The following is a 24,492-nucleotide window of genomic DNA, read 5'->3' on the forward strand; positions in this document are numbered from 1 at the left end:
TTTGTAGGTGGGGGGGGGGGGGGGACAGTAAACTGATTAGCACAGAAACAGAATAGAAAAAATAGTTTATTTCTATCCTCAGAATTTCACCGCACATGCTGGATTCAGATTTGACATCAAGTCTGTAGTATTCGAGGTGAATAATCCTTAAAAAGATGCTCATGTTCTAAGTTTAGCCTGAAAGCGAGTCGCTCCCTTTACAGTTGCTGTCGCTTTGGCAAAGGAGCGGGCGATGGCTCACAATAAACTTGCTGAAATTCATTTGAAAAGTCTAATTCCTTCACTTCCATTGCTCTTTTTAGATAAATAAATACATAAATAAACGGTGCTTGTTGTGAAGTCTACACATGATTTTTTTTGGGGGGGGGCCTTCTGTGACACACCGAGGTAGCTGCTGTTGTGGTATCTCATCAACAGCTGTAGTCAGAATTGTCACAAGTCATTTGACTGTGAAGTCCCTTACCCCTCCTGTCTCTCCGTGCGCTGGAGGTTGCTGCAGCACCTGCTTCTCGCCATCTTAATTTATGCTCCACAGCTCCTCGCTGCTCTGCCCTGAGCACGTTCCAGACAATGAAACTCCCTTTCGAAGCAAGTGAGATACATTTCTGTATTAACTCATCTGTTGGCCATGGTCACAATGTCAAGTTAATCAATAGACGCAGCTAAGTGAAGGCAGGAGAGCGCCATTATCACCTTTGCTTTATTAACATTTTTTTTTTTTGTGTGCTTTACAAAGTTTTTAAACTCACTTGGAAGGAGTGCGAACGCGTACAGACGTCCGTGCGTTTAACTGACCCTCGATCCAGTGTTCAGAAACTACATCAACTGCCTGGACGTTTTTCCTTTATACGGTAGTGTGTTTCTCCGCCGTTCTGTGTTTGCATAAATTAGGTTGACCTTCAAACAGCAGACGAGGAGTCGGTTGCTTTGCAAGAGCGGATGAGACGGAAGAGCGACGAGATGAGTAGCGCTAATAAACTATTAAATAGAGTTGGATAAAGTCTCGGAGGCGGGCAGACAAATTAAAAGAGTGGTTATTGAATGGACGCCACAACAGTATAACTTTTTAGTTCGTTCAGTACAGAGTGCACAAGTGTCACTGTTGTAAGGTGGCTTTACCACTGACTGTGAATGATATGGGGCTCACCTCGGAGGATAGCCGCATGTCAATTTTACTACCTGGGTCGTATTTTTGTAGTTTTAGTTTTTGCCATTGTGCGTATCGGTTATGATTTAATTTCGGCCTCATCTTGGAGATTTTGGACATGGAACCACCATTAAACAGCTTTGCAACAGCATCTTACACTTTGTCTCCACCACTTGCATTACATTTGACTTGTTCATCATGAAGGTGTGCAAGTCCTCCTCCCTGTTTACCGTCCACACGTCAATGACAACAAAGAAAAAACCCTTGATATCTCAGTTGGGTGGTGTACATGATTTTCCATTATAGATATCATCTTAATTTTGCTGGTTGGTTAGTTTATCAGTGTGTCCTAGGACCTATTGGCTGGTCATTCCTGCAAATTGAACCAGGAAGCAGCTATGGATAATGTCCGACTTTTAAGGTAATAACCTTTAACTCACACTTTCGCTTTCACCTGCAAATAAATACTTGGTTTAGACAATTTGATAAAATTGGACTTGTGGAGACATTTCTGACACTCGTGTTCGGTTACCTCATAAGAAACTGATTTAAAGCTCTGTCCAGTGGTGCGGCCATGTCCAAGACCTCTAAAATGAAGCCAGCGAATAAATGACATCATAGCTGATATACAACCAAAGGCAAAAACTATGAAAATGTGACCCAGGTTGTCAAAAATAAACGGATAACGGTCATGATGATACTGTTGTGGCTGTTATCAGTGGCAGTGCAGGGTTGTCCTAACTGTCACAAGCTAATCACAAGCTAACTATCACCTGTATATCCCTCCCAGACCCCTGCACCTCCCTCAATCACTGTGGCCATGCATGAGGTGCCATACCAATGGGGCATGCAATAGGGGCAATGGAGCAGGACAGATGTGCTCAGATCCACAGCTGGGGCCCAAAGCAGCATGCAGCACCACACGCTCCAAAGCATTGCACATGCTACAGTGCATTAGGCAGGGGGTTAAGCAAAAAGGTGATAATATCTGGAAATGTCTGGACAAGTATTTGGATTGTTGTCTGTTCACGCTGACATGAGAAGGCGCTTCCATCCGAGGCGTCACCATTGAGCTCTAAAGGCATTAAATCGTGAATAAATTTGAATATCTGACTTTTTTTGCACATCTACTTATTGGAGCAGCTGTACTTCCAGTGTCCTCGTTGTATATTGTTGTTCACCACTGAAAGGAAAAGTGTCTACCATTATAGACCGATGCTTTAATTAACAGGAGAAATAGCAGAATTTATTTATATATATATAAAATCAAACAAATTTTTCAAGGACAATTTCAAAATGAAAATAGCTGCCATGACAACTTGTATTGATAACGCTTTTTAAAAAATGATGAAAAACGTTACATTGAGTGTTACCAGCAGACAAAAACACACCAGCCTCTCCTTTGATATTCTTTTAAACCAATGCAGAATGTGCAAGGGTGAGTGAGAAATGAATTACTCAGTGGGTCTGTTTAAAGAGTGATGAAAAAGCCCAAAGATAAATAAAAAATGAATTAACCCAGAAATAAATAGATGAAGGCCCTGTGATGGACTGGCGGCCTGTCCAGGGTGTTTCCCCGCCTGCCGCCCACTGACTGCTGGGATAGGCTCCTGCATCCCGCGACCCTAATTAGGATAAGCGGTTCGGATAATGGATGGATGGATGGATGGATGGATAAATAGATTAAGGGGAAAAAAAGCTCTTACACAGGCAACAAAAGAAAACAAACTTGCTTTTCCACAATGTATTGTGAAGGCCCATTCCTCCATGGCCATGTAATACAATACCATAGTAAAAATATGGAATACTGAAACGGCCAAAGTGGACTAAAATATGAATGAACATGGTCATTCATTTCCATATTAAAAGGGCAATCATGATAAGAATTTGGGTAAAATGTCAGATGGCTGAAGTAGGCCTGTCTTCAATTCCTCTTTTAAGTATCAGTGATCATAAAAACCGTCTTGATGATTATTGATCAGCAAATTCCAAAACGAAAATTCTGGCTTTGGCCGCAGACCAGCTTATAAACTTGTTAAGTAGCCTATGATAATAATAATAATCTACTACTACTACTTTCGGCTGCTCCCGTTAGGGGTCGCCACAGCGGATCATCCCCTATGATAATAATAATAATACTCAGTCATAATAAGAATGGCGACAAAATTTCATGTAATGCAAAAGTTTTATTAAAATAAAATATCTAGGCTCCATTTTGCCTTACAAGTAAAGTGCTCCATCTGTTTAGTTTTTATGTAAATGAGAGAGTAGTTCTTTGCCAGTTTTGGCAAACTCACGGATTTTGGCTAGGTGTACAGGTGGCGGCAGAATGTAATGCCGGCTCCATCTGGTCAGCAGATGTATTACATTACCCAAGCGAATCAGCAGAAAACACGAGGTTTTACTGTAATTATAATATATTTAGGCCTCAACGTGCTGATCAATATTCAGCATATTGATATGTTATCACCTCCCTAGTGTTTGAAAGAGATTGCCTGTATTTTATTAGTTGGATATTCTGTGTATCTTCTGACAAAAATTGGTTTGAAGAAATCACATACGATCTTAATTCAGAAACACTTTTCTCTAAATGAAGCACTTTTTGAAAAGGGGCGTAGATGTAGAGGACAGTGATGGTGGTGTCCGTGTATAAGGGATATAAAGGGGTGTAGATGTAGAGGACAGTGATGGAAGTGTCCATGTATAAAGGTTATAAAGGGGTGTAGATGTAGAGGACAGTGATGGAGGTGTCCATGTATAAAAGATATAAAGTGGTGTAGAGGACAGTAATGGAAGTGTCCATGTATAAAGGATATAAGGGGGTGTAGATGTACAGAACGGTGATGGGGTGTCCATGTATAATGGATATAAAGGGGTGTGGAAGAAGAGGACAGTGTTGGAGATGTCCATGTATAAAGGATATAAAGGGGTGTAGCTGTACAGGACGGTGATGATGGTGTCCATGTAGAAAGGATATAAAGGGGTGTAGCTGTACAGGACGGTGATGATGGTGTCCATGTAGAAAAGATATAAAGGGGTGTAGCTGTACAGGACAGAGATGATGCGTCCATGTATAAAGGATATAAAGGGGTGTAAATGAAGAGGACAGATATGACGGTGTCCATGTATAAAGGATATAAAGGGTTGTAGATGTAGAGGACAGATATGACAGTGTCCATGTATGAAGGATATAAAGGGGTGTAGACATAGAGGACAGTGATGGATGTCTCCATGTATAAATGATATAAAAGGCTGTGCAGGGCGGTGATGGAGGTGTGGGTTAGACTGAAGGTGACAATGTTGTGGTAGAAAATCTCATCCCAGCTTCTCACAAGTCTACCCAGAGTTTAGTCGGCGAGCGCTGACATGTCACCTTTTTTACTCGCCTCATATTTTATTGCTCCAACTCGCTGGACCCCACGTGTGTCGCCTATGTCACATGGGTCTTGTCATCTTTGATACAACCATATGACATAGGCAATATGGATGGAGTTAATTCATTTGTGGCCCCCCCCCATGAAAGAAGCATTGATTCTCACCCTCAAAGTAGCCCTGTGATGCATCTTGTTGTTTGTCAAAATGTCCAAAAATATAAAAAATAAAATGAGATTACTTCCCCTTTGGGAGTGAAGTTGAAACCCCAGAGTTCACATCTAGCAAATGTTTCCTTAAGGCTGACTTGAGAAGTCATGCATGCTCTCTTTACTTGTCTGACCCCATTGTGTCTGCCACAGTGAGCATGAAGCACAAATCCTGAGTCCCAGCCGCTCCACCGGCTCACCAAGCAAAGTCAGCCACTTGGGAGAACCCCCCCCCCCCAGCTTCAAACACCTGCCCCTGGTGTCTGCACCACTAATATGTTGTCAGAAAGTGGAAATGCAGGTGACTTGGATTGGATATTTAATTTATGTTTCCGTGTCACTGGATAAAATTCATGGTTTTGATTCTCGAAGGAAACTTTTTTTTTGTCTTTGTCCCCCCCCCCCAAAAAAAACCCCAATTAACATTAAAGTCGGACCAAAATCAGTAATCATATTTAACTTTTCATGTCTAAAACCTTGTAGATGTCTTTTTTTGTTGTTGTTGTAAATTCCTGTTTCTTTGAAAACTTTTTTTCCCCTTTATCCATAACTGCCTCAAGAACTGTGAGGTAGTGGTCTAGTCCTCATTAATATTCATGAGCAGACCTTTGCGTGACAAGTACAAGTGAGGGTGGGCGGGGTTTCATGTTTTGATGAGTTGATCTGATCAGCTTTATGTAAATGAGCAAAAAAAGATTGGCTGAGAGAAGCTGAACTGAAAATAGAAAAACTGAATTCTACCTTTTATAATTACATATTTTATTTTTCAGTTGAACGAGACGGAAAAAAAATCATGACGATTAAAGTAACAGGTGATGTTAGAAAATATTAGTGTTTCGATTTCAGTCTGACTTTAAGATCTTAGATTAGCAAACGTGTTGACGGTATGGATATAGCAGATACCTCCCATTTTGGCACTCCCCTCGTCTCACCTTTCAGTACTTTGTTAGTACACAGAGGCAGCCTCTGATCTCTGAATGGGCCACTTGGGGTCAGAAGCCCCTCTGCTATTCCTTTGTCATTTTGTTCCTCCTGCATTTGAGGGGGGTTGGGTATGACACAGTTGGTGTCATAGATACCCTTGCTGTCTGGTGTGGCTGTTATCTCACCACATGTTGCCATCTGGTCAGGGCACAGTGCCAGCTCTGCTTGGACCCGAGGGGGCCTGAGGGACAGCTGCCCCAACCTTTATGCCGAAACTGGCATGTTTGCGGCACTCTGGACCATCTTGGCTCAGTTGGAAGTAACCAAGATATACTAAACTGATGAAGAGTGGCTAAGCAGTGAATGCAGGCTGGCAGAGTCTATTGTCACAATCTGAAAGCGACACTGTGCCGTTAAAGCTGCAAACTGCCGTTCTTTTAAATCCACAGCGAACTCTCCAGCACCCCTATCTGGCTGTTATTTGACACACTTGGATTGTATCGAATCGCCCGGGGGTGGAAGTATGCCATTATAGACTCCTTTTTCTTGATTTCAATGCATCAAAGGGTGGTGTTGCAATACCAATGCTATGTCACCATCGCAGGAAAACAATAATTGCTCCATGAAGTCTTTGAAATGTAAGCTATGCTTCTACTGTATGCAGGCCTACACACTTAATGTATATCTGGTGCACCTGTTGCAATGGGGTTGTCATGTCTGAGGCAGGGGTGATGATGGGTGCTGATGTGGTTTGGACTGAAACTTATGCTAACAGCCATATTACCTTTCCAACACGCACTCACAAATACACACATACTGCGTGCACACACACACTCAGGCAGTGCAATGATGTTCCATGAAACAAACACAGTGAGACTGTTTAGTAACGCAGCTTTATGTTTTAGAGGGGAAATGGGGTGCCGGGACACCTTTGTTAGTATTTATGCTTCACCAGCATGCAACAGTAATTTGTGATATACTGCATTATTACCCACTTAGTGCCTGTTGTGTTTTGTTAGGGCTTTAAGTACGTCACATACCAGATCCGTTTTCTGTTAAGGAACGTGAATAAAATCTTTCCCAATCCGAGCAGGCAAGCTCATGTTTCAAGTGGTTGGGAATATGGCATGTTCATTTGCTCTGCTCGGCACCCCATTATACATCACATGATTCTGTCTGGCATTCCTCCTTCTGACTGGCCATCCATCATGGGCCTTTGCAGGTCTACCATGGTCCAGAAATCATACACAGTTCACCTGTATAGTCACGAAGGTGGCAGGCAATCCTTCAGTTAAGGCCAACACACCATCCATCTCCTCTGACACATACAAAGAAGGGGTGTGTATAGAAAAGTGAAAATCAGAGACTTAAGTCCTATGTGTTACTTTTGGCCAGAGGGAAGGGGATGTTTATGAGATCATAATATAGTGTGTGTGTATCTGTGTATGTGTGTGTGTGTTTTTTTCCCTTTGCACAATTCTCAATTATCCCTGCATGTAACGGGCACATCAGCCCTCGTTCAACTCATTGTGTCGAACCAAATAAAAAGCCATATTAAATTAAATAAGCCAGGTGGCAAACCACCCCGAAAGCCATTTCCTTTTTAACCATCTGCATAGATCTAATTGGTGACCTCTGGTAGTGTCTTGTTCTCTTGCTCTCATGCTCACCGCTATGCAAGCTCTCATGCTGAGCTTTGCATTCTCCAGTCTGCCCAGGTTCTTGTCAGTCGACAGTGTTTTCGAAATCTCTACCTGAGGCTTTTGCCTGTTGGCAAAACCCCTGGAAGATTGTGCTTGTCCTCCTTGTTCCTCTGAAACCCCTAACACCCCCACCTCCTTGTCTGCTCCCACGCTGACTGTAGCTCCCTCTCCTTTCTTCCACCTTATGCCATGATGGCTCGGTCTTGACGATAGCTTGCGAGGCTCAGGCTTTGGCCCTTGGATATAAACTGTGACATCCCAGCACTTCCTATTTGAGTTTTCACAGCAAATATGCTTCTCTGTGTACAGTTGGCCGTATCACCAACTGACAATTGGTGATACGGCCTACAGGGACAAGATTCAGCACTTCACATCATGGTGCACTACCAACAATCTTGTCCTCAATGTGCAGAAGACGAAGGAGCTGATTGTGGACTTCAGGAGGTCTAGAAGCTGCAGTCACTCCCCCACACGCATCAATGGGATGGAAGTGGAGCGTGTCTCCAGCTTTAAATTCCTTGGAGTCCACATCAGCGAGGAACTTTCCTGGACATCAAACACCCAGGCCCTTGTGAAAAAGGCCCAACAATGCCTGCATTTCCAGAGGAGGCTGAGGAGCACCCATCTATCCCCTAAAATTCTCACCAACTTCTACCACTGCACCATAGAGAGCATCCTGACTAGCTGCATCTCAGTGTGGTACGGCAGCTGCACCCCAGTAGACCAGAAAGCTCTGCAGCGGGTCGTCAAGGCAGCCCGGCATATCACCGGTACCCAGCTCCCAGCCATAAAAGACATTTATCACAAATGCTGCCTTGGAAGGGGTCTCAGCATCAAGCAGAGATCCCACCCACTCCAACCATGGACTGTTCTACCCCCTGCGCTGTGGGAGGCGCTACAGGAGTCTCAGAGCCCCGCACTACCAGGCTCAAAAACAGCTTCTTTCCCCTAGCTGTTGCCCACGTGAACCTGGCTGCCCACTGAATATTCGGCTGTGGATATTTTTTAAATATTTTGTACTCATGCTTTTAGTTTTTAGCTTTTGGTCTTCATCAGTGTATATCTTCTACTGTGTTTGCTGTGTTTGTCTGTGTCTGTCTTGCACTGTTTGGTGAAGCCGCAGCCCTCATTTCATTTTTAACATGTATCTGCACATTGTTTTTAATGACGATAAATTGAGTTGAATTGAATTCACAACGGCTATCCGTCTAATTTCTGAGCATAGACTTGTACTACTTAGATGTGTCCCTGTGTGATAGATTTACATGTTGTAGAGAGGCATGCTTCGCTACTGTCTAATCAGTTGCGTTATACACACACAAACACACGTGTGTGTGTGTGTGTGTGTGTGTGTGTGTGTGTGTGTGTGTCTGTGCACACATGAGGCAGAAAATAGTATTTGCACGCTTGTTTTAGTTTATGCTATTGCGTGCAAAAGATGCATTAGTATTGTATGTGTGAGTGAATGGATGGATGGATGGATAGATGATAGATACATAGATAGATGGATAGATAACAGACGAAGAGATAGATAGATAGATAGATAGATAGATAGATAGATAGATAGATAGATAGATAGATAGATAGATAGATAGATAGATAGATCGATCCTGAGGGAGATTAAAATTCCGTCATTGCTCGCATAATCCAGAAACACATAATATCAAAAATACACACAATAGCAATAATTCAAAGCAAAAAAAAAAGATAAAGAATATACAAAAAATATAAAATACTAAACTAAAGTCCTCAGTTCCTATAAAGTAAACTAGAATAAAATATGTATATTTTTCTATAACAGTAGGGTGGATCAAGAGCACTGGCAGAAAACTAATAAAAATGAAAATAGGGACAGCCAATGTAAAACATGAAGAAAAAGATGAAGCAGCATGTTCACGTGTTCAATTATTGCACAGGGTGCCATGCATATGTATGCCACGCTACGCTTTGCTCACACCTACACTTCCATTCCACTCAAAACGGTGAGAGTCTGTCAGGGCCCATGCCCATGTGTGCATACATATCAGCCCGGCACATATGCTTCCCTCGGCACCGCGCGACCCCCAGCGCTGCCCTCTCCAGTCTCAGAAAGGGAGCTGTGGGAATGAGGAATTAATTGCCAAACAATGCATAGCTCCCATCCATTACGGCTCTCATCATGTTAGATGATATCGAAAGCATTACCGGATGTCTGGCCACATAATTTACACCGCACCCCACCCCATCCCCCCCATCACTCTCACTGACAGATTTGTGGGCCAACCACAAAAGGCTCCATTAAATGACAGGATTTTTATCATCATTTTCTGCCCCCCCACCACCACCGCCCCACTTCGTTCTCCGAGCACAAGAGGACATGCGTTGCATTTTTGGGGATCATATGGCATAAACACGAGGGACTTGGGAGACCACGGAGTTGAGTGAGTCATACCATAATAAAGCAGCCATTTAAGGCTTACCGAATGGCTTGGAGAGAGCCCGGGTAGATTTGTCTGGATATGAAATGTTAATTTTTCTCATTATACGTTAAACTGGTTGCCGCGGAAATATGCCGTCGATTTGCTGAAAATGGGGTATAAAAATTGTGTCCGTGTGGAACGGCTGAGTAACATTTTGCAGCAATTGATTATAACATTAGATTTATGGCATGAGACTCATTAGTCATGCATCATAATCATACTGCAGGTTTGAGTGACTGGTTGTTGAGTGGAAGCAGGAGCATGAATGAACAACAGGCTCCCTAACTTTAATAGTGTGGGATGAATGCATGAGGCATTTAAACATTAACAGAAAGGTCACATTAAAAAGAAAGATTTTAGGCAAATTATCTGACTCATGCACGTGCGTATGTGTGTATGTGTGTGTGTGTAGTAGTAGTAGTAGTAGTAGTAGTGGCAGTAGTACTTGTAGTTGTAGTGTTAGTAGTAGTAGTAGTAGTAGTAGTAGTAGTGGCAGTAGTGTTGTTATTGTTGTTGTAGTAGTAGCAGCAGCAGTAGTGTAGCGGTAGTGATAGTGGTAGTAGCAGGTAGTAGTAGTAGTAGTAGTGGTAGTAGTAGTAGCAGCAGTAGTAGTGGTAGTAGTAGTAGTAATGGTAGTAGTAGCAGTGGTTGTGGTGGTAGTGGTAGTAGTAGCAGTAGTAGTAATAGTAGTAGTAGCAGTAGCAGTAGCAGTAGTAGTGGTGGTAGTGGTTGTAGTAGCAGTGGTAGTAATAGTAGTGATAATAGTAGCAGTAGTAGTGGTGGTAGTAGTAGTAGTAGTAGTTGTAGTAGTAGTAGTAGTAGTAGTAGTGGTGGTGGTGGTGGTGGTTGCAGTAGTCAAGTCAATTTTACTTGTATAGCCCAGTGTCAAAAATTGTAAAAATTTGCCTGAAGGGGCTTTATAGCAACACAACATCCTGTCTTTAGACCCTCACATCGGATAAGGAACAACTCCCTAAAAAAGCCTTTAATAGGGAGAAAGGAGAAACCTGTATACATAAGAACACTTCGATGTTCATTGCTGGTAGCAAGTTTAACTGTGAGTCAAGTGATGTAAAACGAAAACATTGAAAATAATTTCACATTTGTGAATGTGGAGATGCAGCGTAAGCGTCACAACATTAAAAGCAGACCAGCGACTCGGTCTGATCTGACTGATTCCAGTGGCGATAAGGAATTTCCCACAGTTCAGATGAGTTTACCATAAGACTGGCAGACGCACACACCTGTCAGATGCATGACCTTTTTTTTTCTTTTTATCACCCTCGGGGTCCTTTCTGCCCCCTTTGATCGTTGGCAGAACTTTTTGATAGCCGACGAGACCCCACTCTCTGTGGGGAAATGATAAGTCATATAAAACCGGATCCATTTCAAAAGGAAAAAAGGAAAGGAAAACGCAAGTTTCCTCCTGGAGTGAAGGAGAGAGGGCTTATCTAGCTGTGCAAAGCCACGAGCCCTGGGATGCACATGGAAAGGCTAATTAGTTAAGAGAGAATGCTTTGAAATGAGGCACAAAGCGTTCTGTGTTCGGTGGTAACAGGATTCACGCGTTGTGTGAGGGTGATGTTGTAGGACTCGGAGGAGAGAGCGAAAGTGACTGGAGTTGGTGTTTTCTTGAGAGAAGAGCGATGTGTTATCGTGTGTCTGTGTGTGTATGTGTGTGTGTGAATAAAGAGCTTGGATGTTGATTAGGATCCCCCCACCCCCCCACAATTTTCATGCAAAAGTTGTATTTTAAGTTGAGGATCGATGATGATGATGATGATTTATTTCGAACATGTAAATAAGCAGGATATCACATACAGATAAGCCATTGCCAGTAACCTGTAGTGATCAGCAAATCGACACATCAAACTCGGCAAATAAATCTCCGTATGCATCAGATTATTTGTTACTGGGCGTCCGGGTAGGACGGTGGTTTATTCCGTTGCCTACCAACACAGGGATCAGCGGTTCGAATCCCCATGTTACCTCCAGCTTGGTCGGGCATCCCTACAGACACAATTGGCCGTGTCTGTGGGTGGGAAGCCGGATGTGGGTGTGTGTCCTGGTCGCTGCACTAGCGCCTTCTCTGGTCGGTCGGGGTGCCTGTTCAGGAGGGAGGGGGAACTGGGGGAATAGCGTGATCCTCCCATGCACTACATCCCCCTGGTGAAACTCCTCACTGTCAGGTGAAAAGAAGCGGCTGGCGACTCCACGTGTATCGGAGGAGGCATGTGGTAGTCTGCGGCCCTCCCCAGATCAACAGAGGGGGTGGAGCAGTGACCGGGATGGCTTGGAAGAGTGGGGCAATTGGCCGGATACAATTGGGGAGAAAAAAGGGGGGAAACCCCCCCCCACCCCCCAAAAAAATATGTTATATGTTTGAAAAGGAGTAGGAGGAAGTATACACTTATTTTTTCCTACCCCTTCTCACCTACTCTTAAGTTCATTCAGCTCCTATACATTTCTAACTCAATTATAATTCAATGCAGTTCAAATTCAGTGCAAGTTGTGCAGCACAATACAAACTCAAAACACTGTGAACAAGAGAAAAAAGAAAAAGATTTCGATTATCTTACGGCTCTGAAGCTGGCTATTAGCATTGGTAATTTTTAATCAGTATGCCAATGCCTTTGAGAGCCAGATGATTGTTAAATATGGATCAATTACTCTGAAGTTTGAGGCGCTCATTGAATTATTCTCCGAGCATATCTTGTGTCATTATGCAACTTTCTTAACACGTGTCAAATTAGATTGTTTTCAAAGGTGGATGCCATCATTTTTCTGAGGACACCACCTTCAACAAGTTCTTAGTAGATCGAGCAGTATTGAAAGTAAAATTACCAAGATGTATTGAGGGTTTTTCATACTCGGAAACCTTGAGATGCTGTAAATTAATATCAGCATAATAATCAGATTTATTGCTCAGAAGTTCAAGAACATATAAGGGATTTCGCTTGGTATGTTGGTGCAAGAGGGAAAAATTAACAGTAAATATTAAAGATAAAAGTTAAAAGAATATGTGTGTGTTTGTGTGTGTGTGTGTGTGTGTGTGTATATGTATATGTATATATACACACACACACACACACACACACAAGATAAAATAGAATAAAAATGTGCAATAATGGGGAAACACGCGGAATACGGCAAGTGTACTATTTTCAAAATGTTAAACATGAATTTTAAATAAGAAGTTATTTACAGAATAAGAAGTTATTTGATTTATTTGTAGAATAATAGTTATCTACAGGGTAGTTTTGACTATGTGCCAAGTGTCCATGTACAGAGGGTACGGTAGGGCAGATAGAAGTGTGTGCAGTGTGTTTGTGCGTGTGAGTGTGTGTGCATGTGTGTAGGTGTATGTCATGTCATGGTGTGGAGAGAGGGTCAAAGGGGGTGGGTGGGGGGCGGTGTCAGTATCTGTGGGTGTCTGGGGATTTGTTGGAAAGGGTTACTGCTGTGGAGAAGAAGCTGTTCTTGTGGTGTGAGGTTCTAGTTTTTCTAGACCGTAGTCTTTTACCAGAGTGGAGTGTTTTGAAGAGACTATGGATGGCAGGTTGCAGCCAATCACCCCCTCAGCAGAGCGAATGATGCGCTACAGTCTGCCCTTGTCCTTGCCAGTGGCAGCAGCGTACCAGATAGTGATGGGGGAGGTGAGGATGGACTCAATGATGGCAGTGCAAAAGTGCACCATCATTGGCTGTGGCAGGTTGAACTTTTTCAGCTGCCGCAGGAAGTACATCCTCCACTGTGCCTTCTTGGTGAAGGAGCTGATGTTCAGCTGCCACTTGAGGTCCCGGAAGATGATGGTGCCCAGGAAGCAGAAGAACTCCAAAGTGTCGACTGGGGATCCACATAGGGTGATGAGGGTGGGTGGGGATGGGTTCTTTCTGAAGTCCACAACCATCGCCACTATCTTTAGAGTGTTGAGCTCCAAGTTTTTGGCCACACCAGGACACCAGATGGTCAATCTCCTACCTGTAAGTGGACTCATCCCCACCAGAGATGAGCCCAGTGGGGATGGTGTCATCTGCAAACTTCGGGAGCTTGACTGATTGGTGACTGGAGGTGCAGCTTTTACACGGGGAGAAGCTGTATACAGGGAGAAGAGTAGAAGGGAAAGGACACAGCCTTGAGGGAAACCAGCGCTGATGATCCAGGAGTTTCCCCAGCTTCACGTGCTGCCTCCTGTCAGACAGGAAGTTGGTAATCCACATGCAGGTGGAGTCAGGCACATGCAGCTGGCAGAGCTTGTCTTGTAGCAGATCCGGGATGATGGTGTTGAAACAGGATCGTGATGTAGGTCCCTGCAGGGTCCAGGTACTGGAGGATGAAGTGGCGCTCCATGTTTACTGCATCATCCACAGACCTGTTGGCGAACTGCAGAGCATCCAGGAGTTGGGTCTGTGATGGTTTTAAGGTGGGAGAGTACAAGGTGCTCAAAAGACTTCATTTTGATTAGATAATTATATGATTGTGATTTTCACATGATTAGGAAAGATGCTGAACTCAAAGAGACCTTCCTTGAAATTAGTTTACTGTGTTTATCTCTGTGGGTTTGCGAGGCGTAGGCGCTCATTCTCTTCAGAGGTTAAATATGTTTACTGAACCATAACACAGTGGTGAATTTTAAACCAACAAGAAAAAGGGAAGGAGCCCTCCCATATTATTTGCACTTCTATTTCCAAGGCCGTTTAGCCTGCCTTGTTTGAACCCAGCGATCCACAAATGTTTAGGCATTCATTCGAGTGTGAGGCCGCAGATGAGTCCCTCCCAGCGAACCCAAATCTCGTTGATCTCATCAGGGAGCTTGAACTCAGGTGGCTGCTTCGCTCGCCCCTTTGGAAACAACGTTGAAAACGACTGAGCAAAACAATAAGATGTCCTTGCATTGTCTCCAAGGGGATAGTGTCTGCAGACTGTGGATGTCGCCCGCTGCTGTGTTTCCCATTTCATTTTATTTGTGGCCGTCGCATGCAAAAATATATAACTTTGCCCAAGGACACTTTTCTCTTTTCCACTCCTCGCTCCCTACTGTGTGTGCCTCCTTTCAGACAGTGGGAAGATGCTGTGTATGGACAAAGTTCTGTATTCTTAAGGAAATGATTTAACAATAGACCCGACTAGATAAAGCAGAAGTTTCTATATTACATTCTAGACATGGCAGCAGTCTCTTTGAATTTTCTCCATGCTGTTATGGCAATTTTCGCCAACCTACATTTCCTTGTGGACTCGTAAAACCCTCTGTGTTAGAGGAGATATTATGATGACTTTTTTTTTCTAAGAAAGGATCAGAAAGCTGAATTTATTACAGCCTTTGAAGTTCAGAGACAATGGTCTATAGACATTTTTCATCTTTCTGACATTAATTTCCACCGCACTTAATTTTCTAATGGGTTAACTGCATAACATATTTTCTAATTTTGATTATAAACAGGCCTACTGTCCTCTGGCACTTTCCTTCATGTCCTCCTTGTGATCAACAATGTTCACCATTATGTTATATTGTTGTCATCGATGGGTAAATACATATGTCTCAGTACAATATTGAAAATTAAATTTGAATTACATCAGCCCGTCTCTGGTAACTACTGATTAAGCAGTGGTTAATGAGCGAAAGAGGAATTTATTATTCTAAAAGTGTCTCCCATATCCCCTATCATGGCCACTGAAGTTATTACCTTTTCTCAATCGGCCACTCTGCACACCTTGTTAACCAATGGCTTATCTTGGCCTGTGTGCCGCGGCCCTCATTGACCCGAGTGTGGGAAGCACATTTCCATGATCAGATTTCCATGAGGATCCCGGTCTAATAGTGTCTCTCACTATACGCAGTCCAAGAAACATAGGCCGACTGCAGTTAAGGTGAAATTGATGACACGTCGGCGGGTGTTGGTGCGAGATACGAGAGATAATCATCCGTTTCCCTTCAAAAATTGATGCGTAAATAAGTTCTTTCATGAATAAATAAATAAAAAGACAGATGTCCTTGGGGATATTCTTTCTGCCGTCTTCGCTCTGTAGGGTCATCGCAGCCAAAAGGCGTTAAAACGTGTTGTGGTGTCTGGTGGAGAATGTTAATAGCCGTGTCTCAGTGGCTGGTGAAAATGTTAAACGCCTATTTGAGCTTCCGTGCGGCGTTCATTAGCCTGAGATGAGCAGTCCTGTCAGTTTTTAGGCCAGGGTTACGTGTGCACTTGCGTAATAGTGCGCGTTTGCGCTTGCTTGTGGCCACATCAGACTACGCGTGTGCATGTGCAGTCTCAGCATCTTCTCCATGTATTGTGTCCTCGTTGCGAGATAATCATTGTTACACATTTCCCTGACGTGCCTGATTTTCCTTGCAAAGGATTATCAGGAGGTAGAAAACTGAATTAGAAAGTGGATGAGAGAAAAGCCTCTGGTGTGCCTTTGGCTCATACTGTGATTAAATGAGATGCTTGTTAAGGTCCCACTTTATTGATGGAGTTCCTCTGCAGGAGTAACTTAGATACCTGTGGATCTAAACAGCACAACATTGTCTTTGTTGTTAGGGGGAATACAAATACTTAATCAGTCTGGGGCATTAGCCGAGGCAATAGCCTATGTAATCAGTGTTGTTCCTTGTTAAGCACAATTGGTTGTTGAAAATGGTATGCTTTGGGTGTGTTCCTGTTACCTTGGGGGGGGGGGTCTCAGCGATTCCATGATGGTGTCACTCATCGATGTCGTCTCATTTGGTCACTGTCAAATGCACTACTTTCTATCCATTTGGACGGTTTTCATCAGCTGTAATTTCCCACCAATGTCGGCAAATTAAGCCTCCCTGATGTATGACGAATTCCACACCTATCAATCAATCAGTCAGTCAATCCATCAATCAATCAATAAATTTTTGTTTGTATAGCACTTTTCATACAAATGTAACACAAAGTGCTTCACACAATAAAACAATAAAATCTACCCCCCCCCCACACACACATACACACACATACACACACACACACACACACACACACACACACACACACACACACACACAAACCAGTCAGGTCAACAACAACAACAAAAAAACATACAGGTTTTATAAAAGTACAGACAAATTCAGACAGTACAGACAGACCAGAATATATAAAAGTAGCAAACTATGTAAAACACATTCACACACACACACACACACACACACACACACACACACACACACACACACACACACACAAACATACACACTTAGAGCTTAGCCATAGACTATTTTAAAAAGTAAGGTTTTTAACCTGCTTTTAAATGTACCCAGTGTTGGTGCGTCTCTCAGGTCCTCAGGCAGGGCGGCCCATCTTCTTTGGGTGTAAATACTGTAATTAATACCAGCCTTCCCCCGCCCTCAGGCAGTGATGTGAGGCCATTGTCATTTTTATTGGCTCTTTGAATGCAGAAGGAAACAACACCTATTCGATATTGCGTACCTTCTGAGGCGGCCTTTATTGTACCTTTCTCTCACGCAAAATGTGCGTGCTCACAGGAGCTAACCCTAGGGGTCACTAGCGCACTCTTCTCTTCCAAGACACAGCGTATAGCATATAGAAACGTCAGTAGTGAATAATCTGAGTATTAATTCAAAATCAACAAAGGTAAATGCATCGGTGAGGAAGAGGTGAAAGATAATTCTGGCAGAAAGTAATCCCGACACTCATGGGACGCTGTTTAATCAATAAAGCCCCACTATGAGCCCTCCCTGCTCCCCGTTAGTTGTTGTGCTATGAAGTATGACCTCTCTCCGTGCCCTCTATCCTTCTGTGGCCGTGCCTAGCCCACACCTTTCATAAAACGCCTGTAGCCAAATTAATTTAGCGTCCCTATTTTCCCGATCACAGACGCGGGGAGGCATTGAAGGGGGGACAAAAAGGAAGGGTAGATTGGATGATTGATGAGATAGTGTCAAGGGGGTTTGCAAGGGGTGTGATACGTGTTGGAGTGGTAAAGTAAATGTGCTTATGTGTGTGTATGCGTGCGTGCGTGCGTGCGTGCGTCCGTGTGTGTGTGTGTGTGTGTGTGTATATATGTGTCTGCGCTCATGTGTGTGCATGTGTGTTGTGTGTATGGGTTTGTTTGTGTATGAGTGCCTGCATGCATGTGTGGCCGTGATGATAGCCCTCGTCCCCGACAGCTCAGGTAAACAGCACCATTAACAGGAACCTCCTGGAGCGTAACTGCAGGGAGCAGCAGCATCTGGGATGCAGGTATATCCCGGCTTATCCGAGCCGTCCCACAAATGGCATGCAGCAACAATGCTCGGTTATTGACTTGTACAGAGGTGTCTCACTGAGAGACGTCACAGCTACGTGTGTGTGTGTGTGTGTGTGTGTGTGTGTGTGTGTGTGCACGCGCGCACCCGCACATGCACATGTGTGTTAGCCAAGGCAGCGGGTGTCACATCCTTGACACCAGACATGCCCATTCAAGCCGCACCCACATCAAATAAACGGCTTTGAGCTATCTTGTGTTGAAGTGACACATGGAATAGATAGAAAGGAAGAACCGCCAACAGTGCAGCCTAGCTTTTTCTGAGCTGCTCAGAAATCATGTTTCCTTTCACCGACAACACAATGAACTCAGACTGAATCGCACGATATGTTTATTCTTTTCCGTTTTTTTCTCTCCCATCACATTCACCTTGTCTCCCACTTTTTTTATTGTTGCCGTCTGAGCTATAACTTGCTTGACTTGTAGGGAAAAAAAGCACTATTTTTGAAATGCATTCATTCTGTCTACCAACCCCACGTTTCCCTTTCTCATCAGAGTCTTCCTCCTCCGTGATGGTGTTCATGGACACGACGACGACAAGAACCACCACCCGCCCCACCACCGTCACCACGACGACCACCGTGGCCAACGCGGCCGCTGCAACAACCAGGGATGTCGCCATGACAACGCCGATCAGCCAGCGACCGCGCACGACCTCCACAACGGCGGCCTCGCCCCGTACGCCCGCGGATAATTTTGTCCCAGAGGTTGACAGCAGGTCGCCGCCCTCGTCCAAGCTCCCCAACATCCGGATGGAGTTCTGCAACCCGCTGGTGATGGCGGACATCTCCTGGCCCAAAACCAGACAGGGCCATACCACCAAGATGCCCTGCCCGCCAGGAACCATTGGTAAAACGAACCGCATTCCTCCAAATATTTGAACTTGACGAAGTATTCCCGAATTTATCCTAACAGGCAACAAAAATGGTGTCGTTAAAGTGATTAAAAACCACATCCAGAACTCTTTCTCTATGCCAGAGTCTGTGATAAACCACGGTTGTCAAGATCGCACCAACATTACGCTTTGTAATGAGCTGCTGTAAATAGTGATCATTAAATAAGGTACAGGAGGCTTATAAAGAGTTCCAAAACACTTAAGCAGAAGCTTAAAGATATAAATAACTATTTTATATATTTTTCAAAACGTTGTTAATAATAGCGTTACAAACCTGAAGGTTAAATGTAATCGATAAAATATAAATGGTTAAGGTCACGGCAAATAGTTTGGCCATTCGAGACAGTATAGGCTTGTACAATAAAGTGCTATTAGGACGAGGTTAAGTTTCTATAAAAAAAAAGAAAATGGCACTCGATGCAACGTTCCAAGTCGTATCAATTAGACGGCTATTAATATTTTTAAACGATCTGCTAACGTTAACAAGTGTATTGGAAGAGCCCTAATTCTCATTTATTATTATCCCCCCCCCTCTTTTTCTCTCCAATTATGTATCCGGCCAATTACCCCAATATTCTGAGGCGTCCCGGTCGCTGCTCCACGCCCTTTGCTGATCCAGGGAGGGCTGCAGACTGCGACATGCCTCCTCCGATACATGTGGGGTCGCCAGTCACTTCTTTTCACCCGACAGTGAGGAGTGTCGCCAGGGGGATGTAGCGCATGGGAGGATCACGCTATTCCCCTCCGTTCCCCCTCGTTTCCCCTCCCCCTGACAGGCGCCCCGACCGACCAGAGAAGGCGCTAATGCAGCGACAAGGACATGTACCCATATCCGGCCTCCCACCCGCAGACACGGCCAATTGTGTCTGTAGGGATGCCCGACCAAGCCGGAGGTAACACGGGGATTCGAACTGCCAATCCCCGTGTTGGTAGGCAACGGAATAGACCGCTATGCTACCCAGATGCCCCCTAATACTCATTTATTAATCACAGTCATATTTACTCGATATAACTCTTCACCCAACACAGTTTGTCAGGCTTGTCCGTTGAAAGTCTTTTCAACCCAGAAGGATCCATGTTGCACCTCACCAGAGAAATGTCATGTGATCACAGTGCACGCACGCCAGCGTCATAGCATTTTACCTTTGTCAGTTCACTGTCATTGTGTTGGACCAGCAATATGCCGGGTGCCAGACAATAAACGCAGAATCAGACGTTAACTGGCAGCCAAAGTAGTCACCGGGCTCCTGTGAGGGCATATTTTCAATGTACCTCAGAGTCACCAAACTGGAATGAGTCAGACAGGAAAAGGCTCCGCTCTGTAAATCTGCTCCCGTCCGCTGAGCCTGACGTGCAAATGGATTCATGCAGTTAAGGTGATTAATCCTTTAAAGACCTCGAACACTTGGAAAACGGCGAGGTTTAGTCGTGGAACGCACACATGCGTTTTTAATTTCTCCAGTCCAGGGGCCGAGCAATAGTCCTGTCGTCAGGAGACTTGGTGCATTGTGAGAGGCTCTTCACGCCTGGCAGCTGGCGTGCCTTTTGTTTGTGTTTACACTGCCCTGCGGCCACTCGTTCTCTCTCCTCATCCTCCTCTCATACCGCGCTCTTTATTCCTGACTCAGTGTTGTCAGTCTAAAGATAGCCTAGAGTTTGTTTCATCTATACGGAAGCTGAAACCGAATACAGCCCCGCCAAATGCACACACACACACACACACACACACACACACACACACACACACACACACACACACACACACACACACACACTCTCATACACTCTGTAATATTGTCCTCATTCTCACTCTCGCAGGGAACAATTGCTGTAATTAATTAGTGTAAACACATTTGCGTTGGGTGCTCCTTAAAAAGACTGTCTTTATTGAAACCCTGTTTTGTTCATCTACATATTTTTCCCTCGCTGTCCTTCGCCAAGTCTATTTTCTAATCAGTAACAAAGCATCAAGATGATGGAAGAATGCTTTAGATATCAATTTTACTATTTAAAGTAAGGCTGCTGAGGCAGATCGGTAACCGCCAGTAATGGCCAATCAGCGGTCGTCATAAAGAGCATACGGTCACGTGACCTCGCCAGCTGAACTGCCCCCCCCACACACACACACACACACACCTTTTCTCCCCAGTTGTACCTGGCCAATCACCCCGCTCTCTGAGCCATCCCGGTCGCTGCTCCACCCCCCTCTGCTGATCCGGGGAGGGCTGCAGACTACCACATGCCTCCTCCGATACATGTGGAGTCGCCTACCACTTCTTCTCACCTGACAATAAGGGGTTTCGCCAGGGGGACATACCGCGTGGGAGGATCACGCTATTCCCCCAAGTTCCCCCTCCCCCCAAACAGGCACCCCGACCCACCAGAGGAGGCGCTTGTGCAGTGACTAGGACAAATACCCACATCTGGCTTCCCACCCGCAAGACACGGCCAATTGTGTCTGTAGGGACACCCGACCAAGCCGGCGGTAACACGGGGATTCGAACCGGCGATCCCCATGTTGGTAGGCAACGGAATAAACTGTTATGCTAGCCATACGCCCTCGCCAGCTGAACTTTTGACTGAATGCATGGACATTGATAATTATGATAATATGTTAGAACATGACTATTGGTGCTTTCATAAGACATTTCCACACAAGAACATTTTAGACATGATCAGTAGTGATGTGGATATGATGACCAAGCAAGCAGAGACCTTCATTGTTCATTTCTCTCACCTAAAACAGTCGAGTAAGTTCAGAAAATTGCATCGCTTTACTATAATGCTGTTTTAAGACCAGCGAATGACAACATTTAAGTTGTACCACCATAACCAAAATCCCAGACCACATCTAGTCCTACATCACAGTATCCATATCATAACAATTTACCACACGGCAATGTTGAATACTCGATTCTGATTGGTCAGTTACGGGGTCTGTTATTTCTGAATAGCAGACTGTTGCTATGGATGCACTTCTAACCGACTAACAAATCTAATGGAGTATTTTATTCTTAGCAGAAATGACAAAATAATTTTAAAATGAATATTTTGTGTCAAATTGTTGGGGTTTATTTCACAATAATGACCAAGCCGGCTTTGGGTCAACACATTAAAAACGTGCCTGCTGTGAAAGGAATGCCAGGAATCTTGGGGGAACGTCGCCGTTGTGAACTTTTATTAGAAAGCGTCTCTTCAGTTTGCGGTTTGAGAGTGACGCCATATTCTAAACTCTGGCTTGGAGCTTAAGAAAAAAAAATGGTTTGAGTTCATTTCATTTCTCTCTCACACACACACACACACACACACACACACACACACACACACACACACACACAGGCATATATACACGATAACACATACACACTCTTCATTAATGGGTGACACCAGTACCCGCTGAGACCTCACTAACAGCCGTCATATGGCAAGATAAGAGGGACACATACACCACCTCCTCTCGGCGCACTCTTCAAAGCCGGTGCTCCTCAGACAACTCTGCCAAGCAGAACACGACTATATGAGTTTCCTGTGCCGCGCTTTGAAAGTTCCCCGAGTCTCCTCCCTCTGCCTCACTTCACCTCCTGTCATTCTCTTCTCTCCCCCAACTCTTTCTCGCTCTCTCTCTCTCTCTATCTCCTCCTGCTCCTGCACCTTCTCCCTCTCCATCTTCACAGTCAAGGAAATATGCTGAATCCCTATCTTATAAACCCATCAAACGCCAGTCTGTCCAGAGTGGACCGGGGCAAGGAAATTATGTGTCAGTCAAACTTCATATCAGTTAATGTTAATCGCCCCTGCCTCCAGCCACCTCCTGCTGCTAACCTGGAGGCAAGGGCAGATCGAATGTCAGCGTGTCGCCACCGCTGACGTCATCCCCAAATCTTATCCGAGGGAGATCGTGTGCTGGTTGACGAAAGCACCGGGGCCTTCTTGATTGATGAATTTGACGAAGCTTATTCAGAAACACTCGTTTATTCATGATGGGGAAGAAGAAGAAAGTCGGTCATGTTTTGGCTCATATATGATGCACATGGGAGGATCATGCTGTTCCCCCCAGTCCCCCCCCCAAACAAGAGCCCCGACCGACCAGACGAGGCGCTAGTGCAGTGTCCAGGACACATCCCCACATCCGGCCTCCCACCCGCAGACACAGCCAATTGTGTCTGTAGGGACGCCCAACCAAGCCCGAGGTAACAAGGGGATTCGAACTGGCAATCCCCGTGTCGGTAGGCAACGGACTAGACCGCTACGCTACCCGGACGCCCACCAAGGCTGTCTTAAGTGCTGGACAAAGCTTCAGGGCAAAACAAAAGAGAGTTAGCTCGTGTTGTTTCTTCATATTCCTACAGCACGGCATGAACACAAATATCACGCACAAATGCTAAATTCCCTAATGTAGCTAAAGCTATTTATTTATTTATTTAAATTGAGTCAAAGTGTCTGAAATGGAGCAGCGGTATTAGAATAATTTTACATACAAAGACGGTTGATTTCGTTTTTACACAGCTGGAATTTACAGTAATTTAACAATAATCTGCCGTTACTCCTGTCTGCCACCTAAAACGGTTGTTTTCATTGGAAGGCTTCTCTCTGTTTTCCGGTGGAGCTGAAACACTTTCTGTGTCTGTTTCCTCTCGACGTGCCAGGTGGAATTTGCGTGTCGAACATCTGAAAATAGGCGTCGTGTGTGTTGCGGTGCAAAATTAGCAGGGAGAACTAAAAATGGGGCAACCCGTGGAGTTGTCTTTATAAACAATAGCAGGAAGAGAAAGCCCTCTCTCACTCTCTCACTCTCTCTCTCTCCCCCTCTCAAGCTCTTTCTCTCTCTCTCTGTCTCACCCTCTCTCTGTCTCACTTTCTCTCTCTCATGCGCTCTGTCGCTCTCTCTCTCGTGTTCTCTCTGTCTCTCTCTGTCTGCCTCTCTGTCTCGCTCTCTCTCATGCTCTCTCTGTTGCTCTCTCTCTCTCCCTCTCACGCTCTTTCTCCCTCTCTGTCTCACCCTCTCTCTGTCTCGCTTTCTCTCTCTCTCGTGCTCTCTGTCGCTCTCTCTCTTGTGTTCTCTCTGTCTCTCTCTCTCTGTCTGCCTCTCTGTCTGGCTCTCTCATGCTCTCTCTGTCGCTCTCTCTCTCTCATGCCCTCTGTCTCTCGCTGTCTGTTTGTCTCTCTCTCTCGTGCTCTCTCTCTGTCTTGCTCTCTCTCTGTCGTTCACTCACTCATTCATTCACTCACTCACTCACTCACTCACTCACTCACTCACACACACACACACACACACCTAACATCAGCAGCAGCGATAAGCTCTTACAGGCAGCATTAATTGACCTGTGGTATTGAACTCTGCGATATCAGATTTAATTGGAAACCAGTTTGGTGTGTTTCTCCATAAACTGTGCTTTCACACAAACGCAGACACCATCTGACTTTTAATGATGAAACGCAGACAGGGTCTGGGTTACCTCAGGCTCGACTGGCTTCGAGTGACTCAAAAAAATCTGATTTA

The 24,492-nt window shown here is 44.6% G+C and overlaps 1 protein-coding gene across 1 annotated transcript in view; it reads left to right on the top strand.

Annotated features, from left to right (window-relative positions):
- Positions 1-24,492, top strand: part of LOC130130478 (adhesion G protein-coupled receptor L3-like) — a 257,830-nt gene that overhangs the window by 149,930 nt on the left and 83,408 nt on the right. Inside the window, exon 7 of the mRNA XM_056300187.1 lies at positions 18,593-18,946. Within this exon, the coding sequence (XP_056156162.1) occupies positions 18,593-18,946 (354 nt within the window). The remainder of the gene's footprint in view (positions 1-18,592; positions 18,947-24,492) is intronic.

This window comes from Lampris incognitus, chromosome 20 (genome assembly GCF_029633865.1).
Source record: "Lampris incognitus isolate fLamInc1 chromosome 20, fLamInc1.hap2, whole genome shotgun sequence".
Classification (NCBI taxonomy): Eukaryota; Metazoa; Chordata; class Actinopteri; order Lampriformes; family Lampridae; genus Lampris; species Lampris incognitus.